Below are 17,823 nucleotides of genomic sequence, written 5' to 3'. Positions count from 1 at the left end.
TTAATAGATATGTAGTCTTTGGATTTAGATTATACATGATATGTATGTTTACATACGTGACATGCATCTGTTTATATACGTGACATGCATCTGTTTACATACGTGACATGCATCTGTTTACATACGTGACATGAATCTGTTTACATACGTGACATGCATCTGTTTACATACGTGACATGAATCTGATTACATACGTGACATGAATATGTTTACATACGTGACATGCATCTGTTTACATACGTGACATGAATCTGTTTACATACGTGACATGCATCTGTTTACATACGTGACATGCATCTGTTTACATACGTGACATGAATATGTTTACATACGTGACATGCATCTGTTTACATACGTGACATGCATCTGTTTACATACGTGACATGAATCTGTTTACATACGTGACATGCATCTGTTTACATACGTGACATGAATCTGTTTACATACGTGACATGCATCTGTTTACATACGTGACATGAATCTGTTTACATACGTGACATGAATCTGTTTACATACGTGACATGCATCTGTTTACATACGTGACAAGAATTTGTTTACATACGTGACATGCATCTGTTTACATACGTGACATGCATCTGTTTACATACGTGACAAGAATCTGTTTACATACGTGACATGAATATGTTTACATACGTGACATGAATATGTTTACATACGTGACAAGAATCTGTTTACACACTTGACATGAATATGATTACACAGGTGACATGAATCTGTTTACACGCGTGACATGAATGTGTTAGCACACGTGATATGAATCTGTTTACACACTAGGCATGAATATGTTTACACAGGTGACATAAATCTGTTTACACACTTGACATGAATATGTTTACACAGGTGACATTAATCTGTTTACACGCGTGACATGAATGTGTTAGCACACGTGACATGAATCTGTTTACACACTAGGCATGAATATGTTTACACACGTGACATGAATTTGTTAACACACGTGGCAGGAATCTGTTAACACACGTGACATGAATCTGTTTACACATGTGGCATGAATATGTTTACACACGTGACATGAATCTGTTTACACACGTGACATTAATATGCTTCCACACGTGGCATGAAATTGTTAACAAACATGGCATGAATCTGTTTAAACACGTGACAGGAATGTGTTTGCACACGTGACATGAATCTGTTTACAAACGTGACATCAACATATTTACACGAACAATGTTATAAACATTTAAGACGATGAACTATTGTATATTGATCAATAATTGTTGTTCAAATTATATAAAATTCAGCGTCAAAAACACAATGTGTCTACATTCCGCTAAGACTGAAGTCATGACAAGCACTATTTGCAATTTACAGACAACGTTAAAGCGTTCCGAGTTTCCGTATATGGAATGTTTTATTCTTCGCATTTTAGGAGATGAAACTTCTCTAACAAATAATGCCAAACTGTTATAAAAATGAAACAAAATTATCAATTCTAAAATTTTAGATGTTCTTGAGCTAGTGATGACACAGAACTTCACATCATTTAACACAGATGTCGTTTCAACAGTAAGTATTCGGTTTTCAACACTATCAAGTTATCCATTGTACAAGTTAATAGCTCGTGGTTGACATCCGGGTCTTCTACACCTGTATCATCTTGCAACATATGGTTAATATTTGCAGTCTCAACTGTCAATGCGCCTATTAGAAAACCGGTTTTAACACTAATCAACGAATAGTTAAAATTACCATCTTATCGTTACATTCATTGATTGAAATAAAAATACTTTACACAGCAAAGGTCCGAAAGAAATTATAAATCGAAGTGTATTAAATGACAAAAAAGGTTATATCTTACAAAAGTTTGTTTTTTAGGGGAGGGAAAACCCGAGTAAAATATCACAAGATACGATAATACAGGATAGATCGAATTCATTATTTCCATAGTTCCCTATTTTAACCTGGGTTCGATGCGTGTTTTGTCCTCTCGTTATCAATAGTCTGTATCTGAATAATTTTAATCACTTATATTTAAACAAAAATGGTGTTGAGTGTTCTACTTGTTCGTCTGAGTATCTATCTCTTGTCTAAGCTAACTTAAAGAATCGTAACCTTGCTCCCTTTTAAGTGTCTGAGCACGAAGTGTTCAAGTTTAAGCTCTTAAGTGATCGATCAATGACCGGCGTCTGTTGTCCGTCGTCTAGCCTCTACATTTCTTAAAACATATCTGAAACCCAATGGGCAAGACCCATGCTATTTGGCATTCAGCTTTAGGTATAGTGGTCGTTTATCAAGAGTGTACGGACTATGTCTCTAGGGTTAAAATTGGCCTTGCCACAGGGATCAAAATTTATCTATATACTTATATAGTAAAACTTTTGAAAATTCTCTTCTCTGGATCCGCAAGTCCCAAACCCTTGATATTTGGTATGCAGACCCCTGCAGTTGTCCTTCACCAAGATTGCTCCCTAGGGCGTAAAAAGGCTCAATTCCGGGATCCAAGGTTTTCTATATCATTTTATAGTAAAAATGTAAATATCCTTTTCTCCAGCTAAATATAACATACAGCTAAAACATTATTACCTCCTTAAGCTTCAATACATTCTGACAACTTTAACAGTGTGTTTAAAATAAAAAAAAGTTTAATGCAGAGTGAAAATATTTAGTATGAAAGACAAACGTGCATCTACAGAACTTTAGAATCCCAGATAAGACGAAAGAGATAAATTTAGAGATAGCTAGTTCTCAGCTTAGGATAATTTTAACAGGAAGTGATTAACTAGCTGATAAGCCCTTGCTGAAACTAAGTAGGCTTCTGGTATGAATGCGAAGGACTGCATGGAAGCCAAAACAAATGATAATTAGTATTTAGTATCATTTAGTGGCTGTATACCAACATTGCTCCTTAGGGTCAAAGCTGGCCATGCTTGAGGGGTTCTACGTATTCTTTATCCATATCGCTTGGCTCGATTTCCTGGATGTCTCGAACTGGATGTTAAGGCCCGCTCTTGTTTAACTCTCTGTAAGCATTCCCGCTTGGCTCGATATTCGCGTGGCTCGACGAGTTTTAGCCGGTCCCTGGGATATCGAGCCGAAGGGTTTCGACTGAATTGTTATATATTGAAACCACATGGCCTAGACTTTTGGTATTTGGTATGTAGCCTCATGTTCAAATCATGACAATGGGTGAAAAATGGTATTATTAATACTCATTCTCTCTGAAACTGCAAGACCCGGACCCTTGATAATTGGTTTGCAGCATCATGTAGTGATCGTTTGCCAATATACTTAATAACCACTGTATAGTTGACTAGCCATTTTAATCAGGTGAGCGATATGGGGTCATTTTGGCCCTCTTGTTATAGATCTGTTTCAGTCTTTCGAAAATACATGAACATGTTATTGCGTTGTTTGATGCAACAATCTTAATACGACAAGACAAGCAATTGTTTGATGTGACAAGAATGCGTCAAGACATTTTTCCGATGTTGCTTTTATGAAAAATAGGAAACAAAAAATTATAATCTAATTAATCTTACCTGCTTGCAGAATGTTACCTTCTTCGCCGGCTTCGCTTGTACCATCGTTGTCGGCTTGCTGTTCATCCTGATATTCCCGATCGTTGCCTGTTGCTTCTGCTGCTGTCGTTGTTGTGGTAATTGTGGAGGAGAGATGAGACAGGAGCCCAATGACACAGAGAATGTACGCAGAAAGGCGTGTCTTGTCGTTACCCTCGTGATTTCAAGCACATTTATTCTGTAAGTCTTTCAAATTTTTTAACTCATTTTAAAGACAATGTAACTGGGTGATCTTAAATACGCAACATCACACTTCAAGTCCAAGATTAATACTTTTAATAGAAATAATTTTTAAAACAGCATTTCAACTCTTCTCTCTCCTCTTCTCCCCTCTGCTCTGGAACACTCAGTTTATATACAAATCATTAATGTCAGCCGACTTTTCAGCAGGGAGGATAGATCTTTCAGCTTCTAACTTTCTTCGTACAAAATGAAAATCAAGTGACTTTTAATAGATTATAGTTTAAAAATCTGAAAGTTTAATTTACAGTTATTTAGTATAATATAATCTGAGAGTGACAAGTATTATCAATAAGTACCCGAAGTTCCAAAATAACCGGTCAACTCTTCATAACTAAACACGTGGTGTTTACCTACGAAGTCACGTTGTACAATTGCATCAGAAACTCTGTCCTTAGCATTTTAGACTTATGATTTGAATAAGAGCCAAATGTAAACATTCCTGTATTTGACTAATATTGTCGTAGTTTAAACTTCATAGATATTTACATGAAAACCCAGCCGAGACGTTTGAATACCATAACATACAATAATTATCAATCAAATATAGCAAACATAATTAATTTCAATACGATATTAATTAATTACACAAATATATAGCCAACATAGGCCAACATAGCCAACATAGGCCAACATAGCCAACATAGGCCAGCATAGCCAACATAGCCAACATAGGCCAACATAGCCAACATAGGCCAACATAGGCAAACATAGGCAAACATGGCCAACATAGCCAACATAGGTCAACATAGGCCAACATAGCCAACATAGCCAACATAGGCCAACATAGGCCAGCATAGCCAACATAGCCAACATAGGCCAACATAGGCCAACATAGCCAACATAGGCCAACATAGCCAACATAGCCAACATAGGCCAACATAGCCATTATAGGCCACCATAAACATAGCCAACATAGGCCAACATAGGCCAACATAGCCAACATAGGCCAACATAGCCAACATAGGCCAACATAGCCAACATAGCCATTATAGGCCACCATAAACATAGCCAACATAGGCCACTATGTTACAACAATGGGCCGGTTGTTCAGAACTTTGTGAAAGTTAACAACTTGTTTAACGTTGTTAACTTTTAAACGTTTATTTAGTTTAGTTTAAGCAGTATATATTTTACAACGATTGTGAAGAAAGTTATAATAACTTATACTAAGTCACTCTTGTTGGCACAATGTTGCGCGAGATTGTGGTCTTGTGCTGTGGGGGAAACCGGAGCGCCCGCAGAAAACCCACTTGTCCGGCTTGGTGACCACAAACCAAACTCACATGCACCAAGGCCGGGAGTCGAACCCGGGTCGCCTTGGTGAGAAGCTAGCGCGCTAACCACTGCGCTAACCGGACAACCGTTTAACGTTTATTTGTTGATAATGTGCTCGTATATTTTTATAGAAATAAACACATATAATTAGTTGTATCAAATTGTGTTAGAAATAAAACAGATAAAACCGATCACAAGTGAATCCATTCAATTTTCAGATCAGTAAATATTTGAAAGTTAACTATGATGACGTGAACAACGTTGTTTACTATGAGCAATCGGCCTAATTAAAATTATGTTTACGACTATCCAATTGACCGATTGTGTAAACTCTCTTGATAAATTATAAATTGTAATACCAGAACTGACATATAATCCGTTTGTTGAACTGTGCGAACGCATAGGCGATTGAAATATAAGCATTCCCCTATGCAATGTCAGATTGTAATTTCTCTGTGTTGATATCATGTTACAGTCGAAACCCGTTTGCTCGATATCGATTGGCTCGATTTTCTCGTTGGCTCGAGCTGGATGTTAAGGACCGATTTTGTTTAACTCTTTCTGAGCATTCCCTGAGATATCGAGCCAAAGGGATTCGACTGTATATTATATTATGTTTATTGATAGCCAAATATCCCAATCTACTTTTGCAGGGTGGCCTCGATATGTTTGTTTGTCATTAATGGCGACATGTCTTCAGTCATTAACTCCATTGACGGCACTGTCGCCGATACGATAAATGACGTCAAAGTTTTCACCAACAATACCGTCGTAGAAGCAAAACATGTGATCGGCACGAACTTCAATTTTACCATTGACGTCATATTTCGAGACATCGATAGTGAGTTGTTTATCTTTTCTCAATTTTTTTTTTATATTTTTTATAAGAACAAAAAACAAGCCAATTTTTCTGATGTTTTGTTGTTATATGATATATTCCGCTTTCGAGTAAAAAATGTGTGCTATCTCCCGCCATTGCATCTGATATTAATATAATACTAATATACTTTTTATGTAAAGTTTTTTATTCCAAAAATAAGAAATTTTAACAAAATCCCATTTCGTTTGTCATGTTAGAATAATAATAAAAAAGTTCAGTCATATAATGTGTTTGGAAATCAGAATTATGTATATCAAACACGTACTGGAAATCACAACAGCTTTTCGCGATCCAAAACAACATACAAATACTTAATGGTTAATACAGGCGAGGGGGATCGAAATAGGTCCGAATATGGAGAGTAATTTCGGAGCTTATAAAATGTTCCTTTATATATATGTGCTTATGTTTAAATTAATGTTTATAATCAGCTGACGTAAATGCCTGATGGCGCGGGTATAAACAAAGCATTAACATTTCTTTCCTATTTTATGGATATGACTGAGGTTGGATGATGTTTTTTTATGTTTTAAATGCTTTTGCAGCTATTAATTGATAGTTAGATGACATGAAGTTACATTTTATTTATTTAGAATGAGCGAAGCAAACGAGCCGTTCTTTATCATTAAAATGTTACTTCAGTTCATCGAATTGTCTTAGAATACTATATCATTGGCTGACACATTGTCAACGCAAACGCAGACGAAGGGAGTGTGTATTGAATATTTGACAGATGACGAACCTTTAAACACCCGCGAAAGTTAAATATCGTTATGAATATCAAATAAACAAGAATGTGTGACAACGATCAGCTAACAAATTATAAGTAATTTTCCATGGGTTAAAATAACGGGATATTCAGGTCGTGTGGGCGAAAAAAAACGCCTTAGAACTTACACACGAGCAAAACAACAAGTACATCAGAGGGTTTTGATAGCTTCCGCTTATCTCTTGTCATCAAAGCCATTTTCCGTAATTGTTGTAGTTCACCCCTATTCTTCTTTGTTTCTTTTCACTCTGTTATCCAAGTCATTGTCTTAATGGCATGGGCATTTCGATCTCAATTTCGAGGTTCCTGCCTTTTCGATTCTTTTCTATCTCTTGTGTTCGCTTAGATCTCGAGATGTTCTCCGTGATGGCCGTTTTTGCTCAAAGTATTAGAAAAAGATTTGGGATATTAAAGAGATATGCTGTGGGTCAATCTTGGAAGTTAGCATATCATGATGTGGATATAACTAATAATATGACTAATTAGGCAAACTAAAATCGTAAAGAAAGGAAAAAATAGTTGTTGTGTTCGTAAGCTAACCCCACCCCTGATTCTGCTTTATACAGATAGGATAATGTAAGCTGCTAACAAGATGTTACCGGAGGTAATAGTGTATTCTGTGCGGGGCTTTGGGGGAAACTATTCACCTGCCCATCGTCTTTTACATGGCAAACAGTTCTTATTTAAAGGAACCGACAAACGCTGATATTGTAAAATTACTTGAAAATATGAATGGTATACTAGGGGAAGCAGAAAAGATACTATGAGCTTTGGATGTACTTGAGCAGAAAATGGAGAGGCGGGGGAGGGGGGTGAGAAGGAGCTGAATAGCTTGTAGGTAGCGATTGATGTCAATGGCAAGCGGACGGAGGTGGGCCTGATGGACATACGGGACCACGCTGTGTATGTGCAGTCTCAATCAATGCACAATAACCTTATGTTTCCATGGATACCAGAGAGCGGTCATGACTCGTTTGTGACGGAGGATAGAAAGTTACGGCAATTTTTACGATTGCTTCTGTGGCATGAGAGGTTTTTGTCTCTTGTCTCTTCGACATTAACCAAAATATATTATTGCACTATATTTGCTCACTGCATCTTCAGACTTAAGCAAGTCTTAATGCGTCAATGGACTCGTTTTACAGCAATTGTATCCTAAATGATAAGAGATTTGCGTAAATAAACAAACATCGATCAACGCCGCCATTTCCAAAATACAATAAAAACTACGGGAACAAGCCCAGACAACAATTCAAATACAACCGCGTGCAATAAACGCAATTGATGACAATTATCTTCATGTTTGCATACTTGAGACCACTAGTTGCATTGTCAAGATGACCTCTATCTCTACCCGGTAGAGTTCAACTTAAAGCTGGCCAGCATACTCCAAATACACGAAACTCTCTTTCCAGAAGTGTTATGTACACTATGAAGTATAACGTAGTAGTTGCAGATGCAACTGGTTCAATTTCAGGCAGTCCTTCGGTATATGATATCTTCAGTGATATTCTACCAAAAAACGATTTATTTACTTAGTCCAGGTTTATGTCAACATAATTCAGAAGTACAATCGAACCCTGTTGTCTCGAACTCCCAGGGACCGGCGAAAATACCTTGAGCCTCGGGACTTTCGAGCCAAGCGGGAATTCTTACATTCAGTATAAAGAATTCGGTCCTTCACATCCAGCCACAATGAGGATTTCGAGCCGAGACTGTTCGAGCCAACGAGGATTTCGAGCCAAGCGAGTTCGAGCAAAGGGGGTTCGAAAGTATTACGAGAAATAGTATAGAATATAATAAAATTATGTTGTGAAATGTTTGTCATCATTTTCATTGATGGACCTTTACCTCTTATCGTTACAGATATCGACGTGCTGTTGGGTATACCAGTACGTGATGAGATTAAAACAGAAACAAACATTTCGTTCGCATTGGCTTCCGCCGGAACTATTGTAACAGGTAAAGTTGTAATGGCTCAGATTATGAACTTTACCATCGGGCAAGGACTATAATACACGTACATGCATATGATGCGTTTGGCAAACCATGCTGTTCAAACGGTCGGCCTGCTTTCTTAACAATAATTTAAATGTTATAATTTCAGCATTTTGACGTTGTTTGTAACAGATTATTTCTAATAACTACTTGATTTGTAAACAATACAACATACCCTATAAAACATCATAATCATTTCCAGAAATGGATGATGTCGACTCAGCCCTTACTAATGTTGAAAACACAATGACGGAATTAACTACTTCCATCAACGCCTTGAATGAATCACTCGCCAACATCACCACCAGTATGGACGATATATTTGCCAACTGCCCGGCATGTCCGGTAGCAGGGAGGCCGGACTATAGCTCGGCGACAGTCTCCATTGACATGTCTCAGGTTGTCGCCCGTTTTGTACCTGTATTGTATGTGTGTTGTATGTGAATATAACACCATATGAAGTTAGAACAACTGTTTTTTTACAAAGCACCTGTATTTGAATAATTAACAGTTAATGAAATAATTTACACCTAAACAAAATATTTAAGAAGGCAAGTTATTTTTCTAGAAACTTGTAACTTTCAGAAATTGTATAAGATTGTGGAAACACATTTTAAAAATACATTTCATTAAAGTGATAGTGTCTTCTATGAAGCAAGAGGATAATAACTTTATTATGGAATCGAAGCCACACATACGCACGCACGCACGCACGCACACACGCACACACGCACACACACACACACACACACGCACACACCCACACACACACACACATACACATATATATATAATTGAAGTAGACCTCGAAAGACTAAAATATGTTATTTAAGATAAAATATATATTTGATTTATGCACCGTTTCTTTTTCCCGATAGTACGATTAATTCAGTTTCAGTCAAACCATGTCTATATTTCAGTTTCCGAATGACGACATGGCGTCCGCCAGATCCAGTATGGACGACGCCAAGAATACAAACATGACAGATGAGATGCAAAAGGTAAAGGACAATGTGTTGCTATTTGATTTTGTCTAATAAAAGCGTAGTCTTGGAAAGTTCTCGCTTGACATTAAGTTTTGAGAATATCACTTTTTCACGGTGAAAGAAACAAACGGCAGTGTTTATAATATCGAAATTGTAATGAATTAGAATTTCGTTAATTAAAAACAAACAGCAAACCACTATATGTTTACAATTTCTTGGATTATATAAACTAATTTAAACAAATTGTTACAGGCTGAACTCGAAGTTGACAACATTCCAGAGACGGTAAAGAATGACTCCAACCAAGCCATGACAGGTTATCTAAACACTATAAAATAAATTATTATTATCAAATGAATGTTTAATTTTATTTATGATGAGTCTATTTAATCAACTCAGAGATTATTTCTCAATACATCTGATGATCAGACAATAGCAACGAGTATGTTTTTATAGTAATGATTTGGTTGCAAGCTTGGTCTAGGATACGATCAAATACTACAATCAAAACTACAGGAACAAGCCCAGTGCACAATCAACAACACAAATATAAAGGCTTTTTATAGGCACAAGGAAAGGGTAAAAAAGACATTATACGAGAGAGACGAGCGTACAAATACCACAAACAGACCAGCAAAGCATCCAAATAGCTTTATCACTAAATAATTCAGGAACGGTCACTGGAACACGAGTTCACTGAAACACGAGTCCACAAGGCGTTTAAACTAGCTAATATGCCGAAGATGACCAACCCTTTGTCACAACATAATATATCAATACATACAGCATTATTAAATAATACACTGAAAACTGCAGGGTCAAGCACAGTAGACAAGAACTAGAAATGTGTCCATAGGACACGGATGCCCCCACTTCGATTTTTTGTCACAGAAAATAAGCCATAATGATTATTCAGGATAATCTGAGGGCCCTAACTCCTAAATGACTAAAGCGATTTCCATGGCTATCGAACTTGATCAAGGTATTATGGTCACAAACATGTGTTAAAAGTTTGGTGAGGATTGGACAAACAGTTTTCAAGAATTAGATCGGAAACAATCTTCGGGACGTATTTTTCAAGTCTTTTTTTGCAAATAAAGGGCCGTAACTCCTAAATGACAAAAGCGATTTCCATGGCTATCGAACTTGATCAAGATATTATAGTCACAATTATGTATGTAAAGTTTGGTGAGGATTGGACACATACTTTTCAAGAATTAGATTGGAAACATATATTTTTGAAGTATTTTTGGCAAAAAAGGGCCGTAACTCCTAAATGACTAAAGCGATTTCCATGACTATCGAACTTGATCAAGATATTATGGTCACAAACATGTGTTTAAAGTTTGGTGAGGATTGGACAAACGGTTTTCAAGAATTAGATCGGAAACAATCTTCGGGACGTACGTACGTACGTACGTACAGACAGACAGACAGACAGACGTACGTACGGACAAGGGCAACCCTATATGCCGCCACTTTGTGGGGGCATAATCATGGTGATTTAAATCAAAGACTACCAGACTCAGTCTCTGTAAGCCTTAACGGTCATCATCAGTTTGGAAACCTTGGAGAATAAAGTGAAACTATATAAAGAAAGTATTTATATATGATTCAAGAACAAAACACAGTTCAAGAAATATTCAACATTGCATTGACCATTGTCATGGTAAAGAACATATTTATTGTTTTTAACATTAAAGTCTGTGTTAGATTAACTGAACGTGTTTTTAGACAAGTGATCTTTACAATTAAATGATAACAATATTTTTTTCAATCCTGATAAGAAATAAGGTTTTTACTTCTTTTACATACAGACATGAAGTCCGACATAGATTCAATAAGAGCTGACCTTGATGACATTTTGAGCTCGATTGATGACGTCAATGATGAGGTAGGAGCTCTATTTTAAAATTATGTTTTGATAGCATAGTCGTGCAAAATTGTTAATCTTGACCACAGCTAAAACAGCGTCTGTAGTTTTCAGAAAAAAGCGTCAAATTATATTTAAAAGTAATGTCATTCGGGAAATGCCGTCGTTGGAACTGTGTCAAAGAACGGTTAAAAATGATAAAGATCAATTTCAAATGATAAATCTCTATCAACCTCCGGAAAGCATATAAGAAAGTCACGTGAAACCTATTACACATGTTTCCAGTGACTGAAGTCCCATAACTCTAGTCAAGTCAGTAATAATATGGACAATAATTTGTTTGTCAACATGGTTTTAAAATGTAAAATAATACGAAACATAGAATGTAATAATAATGAAATTTTATTCACTCTAGGTTCAAGGGGGTAGTGAAACAGGAAGCTTTACGGAACTAGTGGGTAACTACACAGAACTGGCAAAGACGTACGACAAATACAGGTACACGTGTTGTGGTCTCAAACAAGCATTTGTAACACACGGCGGGCAACCATAACATTTTGTTATGTGTTGAAAATGCTCCAACGCGTCTTCAGTTTATTTTCTCGACATGAATAGCCCCGCCTCCTTTTCCCTTTAAAGACACCCATCTGAAAATATATAAACACAATCGTTAGATTTTTACCTTTTAATACCTCGAAATACAGAATTAGAATTACAACGATCGTTTGCAATCAAGTATTAATTTATTAGACACAAAATGAACCTTAAAGTCCGCGAAGCTGTGTGGTAGTAGGTAATACTTTAAAAAGATCGATCATGATATTAATTCAGTTAATTATTAATTTTCATGTTATGAAATTGCTACAGTTTTTTCACAATTCGTTTCCTACTAAATAACAATTCATGAGCACCACAACCTATTCATTGGCACCACAACGTTCAGAAAATCGATCATAGTGCACCGAGTATAACAAATAAAGTTATGAAATTTGTAACGAGGCAACCTTTTGTCAATAAAAAAGCCACACACATGTAAAGAAATTGCTTAAACCTAAGGTACAATAACGAAAATCCAGATTTTTACGTTGTCAACACTAACGTCTAGCAACTTATGCAATTTCTAGACGATCAGATTTTAAATTTTATTCAAAACTTTTACATTTAGAACAACTCATTGCCATTCCTATGTGGAACTACATTCTCCATATTTTTAAATTTACTCGTATGAACCTCTAAAATTGAAAAATAAGAAACCATGCTCACTGTTTACATCCATATTCCACTCATTGACACTATAACGGAAGACGCGTTAGAGCATTTTCAACACATAACAAAATTTTATTGCTCCAATGATTACCCGCCGTGTAATAGGGCCTATTGTTCAGAACTGTGTTGAAGTCAACAAAGTTGATGACGTCATCATTGTTAACTTTAAAATATTTACTGTTCTTTAAGTTTAACGGGTACACTTGTGATCTGCAATGTTTCTAAAAAAAATGAGACAACTGATCAAGTTGTACTTTTAAACACATAAGGGAATCACAAACATTTTACTTTCAAAAATTAACAACGATGTCGTTAATCACGTTGTTAATTTTGGCAAAGTTCTGGACAATCGGCCCATTATTCATAAATCATTAATTTGATCATAATAATTCAAGCAGTATTGTTTGCATTGTGTTACATAAGACACTATATGGTAATATATATCCATAAAACATAATACTCTGTTAGGTACAGTTTCTTTTAGTTACGTTTGTTATACATGATTTAAATTGTAATAGTTACTATTTATAATAACTCTATAAATATTCGCTTGTAAGTAAATGCATTCTCTAACGCCTATACTGCATGTGTTGGATGAACATAGACAGCAAGTGGTTCTCCTAATTGTGTGACATTGTTTAATAACTCGGATACAGATTACATATTTATTTATTTTTTGTATTTAAAATATAACAATATGCTATCATTTTATATTTTCTGAAATTCATTGGAGCCTCTGTATGGACATAATTTGACTTAAATACAGCGTTTTAGTTGAGCCTGGCCCCAATATCGCGAAAATACTCAAGTCAAACCTAAATCTCATTCTAAACTCATTTGTCCACATTACAGTATGACATTATTTAAATGACTTATGTTCTACTGTTTCTAAAGCTCTTTCTCTTGTTCATGATGTTGATAAAAACCATTGCTCAATATTTTTAAAATATAATTTCATAGCACAAACTGTACTTGAGTAAAACTCAAAAATAATAAATGAGACTCAAGTACAGTTTTTGATCTCAAATATTTTTTATAAATGTTGACCAAATAGGCAACATTTTCTATGAAGATATTCTCTTTTGATATGGATAAAACATAGAATTTTGAATCATTATAGAGCTGTTATCAGTTAAAACGAGTTGAGTCTGAGATTTAGATTTGACTGAAGTATTTTTGTGCTATTGGAGCATGGGGCTACATTTTAATATTCGAGTTCTCATGACAAGGATAAGGACGATTTTGAATATGGTCCCTGACCCTCTGGCTTAATGTGACACTCTTATTCAAAATCAAACATACACATATATAACAAACATAAATTTTGAGTGATAAACCTTTAACTACTTACTAAATAATGCATTTATGGAAAATATTAATTACTGATAATATTATAGATTATAACCGTGTACTCTTTAGATGAAAACGCAAAAATATTAAATGATTGGTGAATGCTAAAAGATTGACTCTGATCTACTATCGTTTCATAAGTTAGAAATAACGTGTTTTCTGCACCTTATTAATAAATTAATCTCGGTATCCTTCATAAGTACCATTGTTTTGGACATTTATTCATCCTTTTTGGTATATTAAAACAAATGTATTAATTGTGGTAAATCTTATTTGGGAGTAAGAGTGCATCTTTAATACAAAGGGTTTTAACTTATCCAATAAAATACCATTTACTGCTTACGTCATGTAATATACAATTTAATAACAAGTAAAATATTTTGAAATGTATTTAGATCGTACGGGGTACTCGGACTGGCCTCAATAGTTCTGCTGGTGGTTGTTTTCGCTGTGTTTGGACTTCTACTAGGACTGTGTGGTACAACAACAGTCACTATTCCCTACGAACGCGGCGCGATGTCGAACTGTGGTGGCAGATGTCTTATAACGTAAGTTATATATAATGACGACATTTGTTATGATGCAGCATAAATGATGTCATGTACCGATTGAATTACTTTTAAATACATTCTGTTCTAAATATGACATACATGAACAGCTGCATGAAGTGTTTGAGTGACGTTTTTGGCTAGGTCACTGATTGGTCAATATTTACCAAATAATAACTGCTTACCAATCAAATCGTTCTAATGAGTCAACTAGTCAAAAGACAACCTATAAAATATTTTTACACAATTCGTTGCTGTTTTCTTTTCTTTCAAATATTGTTTTGTAACTATTGTTTTGATTTGTTGAATATCCCTGATCATCAGCCACAATTTTGAAAATTTCTGGGGGTTATACTAACTGGGAGTTTACATGATCATTGATGTTCTAGGTTATTAATCGTTACCATGGAATGAGTTGAGAGATTGATTAAGCGACTGAGAGAGAATGTTCCTTTAACAATAAACATCGGAAATTGCAAACACTAATATGGAAACCACAGTGACGGCCATGAAGCCAAAGAATAAACGCAGACCTTGTTAAGGCGCCTATAAATAAATTGCTAGATTTTCAACCCCGCCCGCCCCCTCTTGTTAAGGCGCCTATAAATAAATTGCTAGATTTTCAACCCCGCCCGCCCCCTCTTGTTAAGGCGCCTATAAATAAATTGCTAGATTTTCAACCCCGCCCGCCCCCTCTTGTTAAGGCGCCTATAAATAAATTGCTAGATTTTCAACCCCGCCCGCCCCCTCTTGTTAAGGCGCCTATAAATAAATTGCTAGATTTTCAACCCCGCCTGCCCCCTCCATTTTCCATCGCCCCTACATTTTATTGACTCAAATGAAAATGTTGAACTAGGGTCTGCATTGTTATCATGAGCATTTGTTCGTCTAGAAACACATATAAATAGCTCCTTATAAATGCAATAAGATCATGAACACATATTCAAAAGTGGAACAGTGATTTTATAAAGAAAACGTCATCCCTCACCCCACCCCATCCCGCCCCAATTTAAAACTAAAATGGATGAAAATCTAGCAATATTATATATTGGCCTTTTATGGTGTCTCAAAGTTAAACCATAACCTACATTTAACGACATACATAGCTACAATGGAACAAATACAGACTACACAAGCACTAAACTCTTTATAGATATATGCTGGGGTCACCGTCGTGTAAAGGATGGCGAAACAGGGCCAAATTTCTCCCACAATCCTTAAGCATAACGAGTTTCAGTATCTTATTTCTTTTGGTACGGATTTTGAAAAGTGAAAACATTCATGAAGTTTTTGGCTTTAAACGTTTTAGTATTCTTCGAAATGAGAATAATGCACAGTCATATGCTACCGGAACAAAAATAGTGTGCTTAGTTTTATCCTGTTGTAAGGGGAAAATCGGGGCCAGAAGTTCAGTGGGGGGGTTGATCCAATTTTTCAGCATCTCAATTGTCCCCTAAACTTATCAACAAAGTGCCCAAGATGAAATTTAAAAAAAAGAAACATGAGCCACACAATAAAAGTTAATAAAACGAACTACGATCTAAAAATGCATGTTAGGATAGCGCCTCGAAACGGTTAATGAAAACACTTAGGAATTTACGTTGGCTTAAACCATTTTTTGAGTACTCAGATTTGAATAGTTCAGTGTCTCTGTAGTTCCAGTAGTTCATGTTGTGTCTATTGTTGTTTTTATATCATACGTAGTAAGCATTATGTATCATGTCTCTGTAGTTCCAGTAGTTTATGTTGTGTCTATTGTTGTTTTTATATCATACGTAGTAAGCATTATGTATCATGTCTCTGTAGTTCCAGTAGTTTATGTTGTGTCTATTGTTGTTTTATATCATACGTAGTAAGCATTATGTATCATGTCTCTGTAGTTCCAGTAGTTTATGTTGTGTCTATTGTTGTTTTTATATCATACGTAGTAAGCATTATGTATCATGTCTCTGTAGTTCCAGTAGTTTATGTTGTGTCTATTGTTGTTTTATATCATACGTAGTAAGCATTATGTATCATGTCTCTGTAGTTCCAGTAGTTTATGTTGTGTCTATTGTTGTTTTATATCATACGTAGTAAGCATTATGTATCATGTCTCTGTAGTTCCAGTAGTTTATGTTGTGTCTATTGTTGTTTTATATCATACGTAATAAGCATTATGTATCATGTCTCTGTAGTTCCAGTAGTTTATGTTGTGTCTATTGTTGTTTTATATCATACGTAGTAAGCATTATGTATCATGTCTCTGTAGTTCCAGTAGTTTATGTTGTGTCTATTGTTGTTTTATATCATACGTAGTAAGCATTATGTATCATGTCTCTGTAGTTCGGCGGCAGTAATCCTGATCTTCTCCACGTTGATGATGCTGTTGACGTTCGTCACGTTTCTAGTTGGTGCCCCTTTCTACGAACTGGTCTGTAACCCGCTCACCGACCTGGACAGGCTAGAAAAGGTACCTGATAACGGTAACAGGCGCGTAGCTGCCTCTACGCGAGTACGCGGCTGAATCCACATGATTATGACTAAAGAATCACCCGAAGTTGTATAATGCGTACTTGACTTCATGCTCCTAAAAATGTCCATTTTCCAGTACTTAAGAGCACCTCAGAACGCTAAGAATTCAGAATGCAACATGGTTTCAAAATTTTCCAAGGGGGCATCCCCCAGACCCCCTAGCATAATTATGAATCCACATGAATAGAGGGCTAGCTACGCCCCTGCAGTAGAATTGTTGATAATGACATATTTATCGTCAGACTGCCAACCATTTGTATACCGAAATGATGATGACAGAACGCTATATTGCACAGTGGAAATTTTATGGTTAGGCTCAGTATCTAAATCTAATGCATTTGACCTTCTGTCAACGCACAAGGATCGACGCAAAACAGGCAAACAGCACATACAAACGCACAAGAGATACACAGATTGCATAAATAAATATTTAAGTAATGAGTGGGCTTCAAGCGAAAACAGCAGTTCAATGATAATGATAATGGCTTTGTTGATGTGGATGCCATCGGCAATTGTAAGAACAATCTAGAATGAATGTTAACTAGGACAAGAGTATTTTTA

General features: G+C 35.9%; 1 protein-coding gene across 1 annotated transcript in view; it reads left to right on the top strand.

Moving 5' to 3' along the window:
* LOC128211038 (prominin-1-A-like) overlaps positions 1–17,823 on the top strand; it is a 30,940-nt gene that overhangs the window by 1,183 nt on the left and 11,934 nt on the right. The window contains exons 2-12 of the mRNA XM_052915426.1: positions 1,487–1,548; positions 3,532–3,740; positions 5,732–5,919; positions 8,594–8,689; positions 8,928–9,124; positions 9,646–9,726; positions 9,964–10,027; positions 11,529–11,605; positions 12,000–12,082; positions 14,596–14,748; positions 17,074–17,200. Of these exons, the coding sequence (XP_052771386.1) occupies positions 1,487–1,548; positions 3,532–3,740; positions 5,732–5,919; positions 8,594–8,689; positions 8,928–9,124; positions 9,646–9,726; positions 9,964–10,027; positions 11,529–11,605; positions 12,000–12,082; positions 14,596–14,748; positions 17,074–17,200 (1,337 nt within the window). The remainder of the gene's footprint in view (positions 1–1,486; positions 1,549–3,531; positions 3,741–5,731; positions 5,920–8,593; positions 8,690–8,927; positions 9,125–9,645; positions 9,727–9,963; positions 10,028–11,528; positions 11,606–11,999; positions 12,083–14,595; positions 14,749–17,073; positions 17,201–17,823) is intronic.

Source organism: Mya arenaria, chromosome 12 (genome assembly GCF_026914265.1).
Source record: "Mya arenaria isolate MELC-2E11 chromosome 12, ASM2691426v1".
In the NCBI taxonomy this organism is placed as follows: domain Eukaryota; kingdom Metazoa; phylum Mollusca; class Bivalvia; order Myida; family Myidae; genus Mya; species Mya arenaria.
The sequence above is the reverse complement of the archived record's forward strand: the minus strand, read 5'-3'. Positions and strand labels throughout refer to the sequence as shown.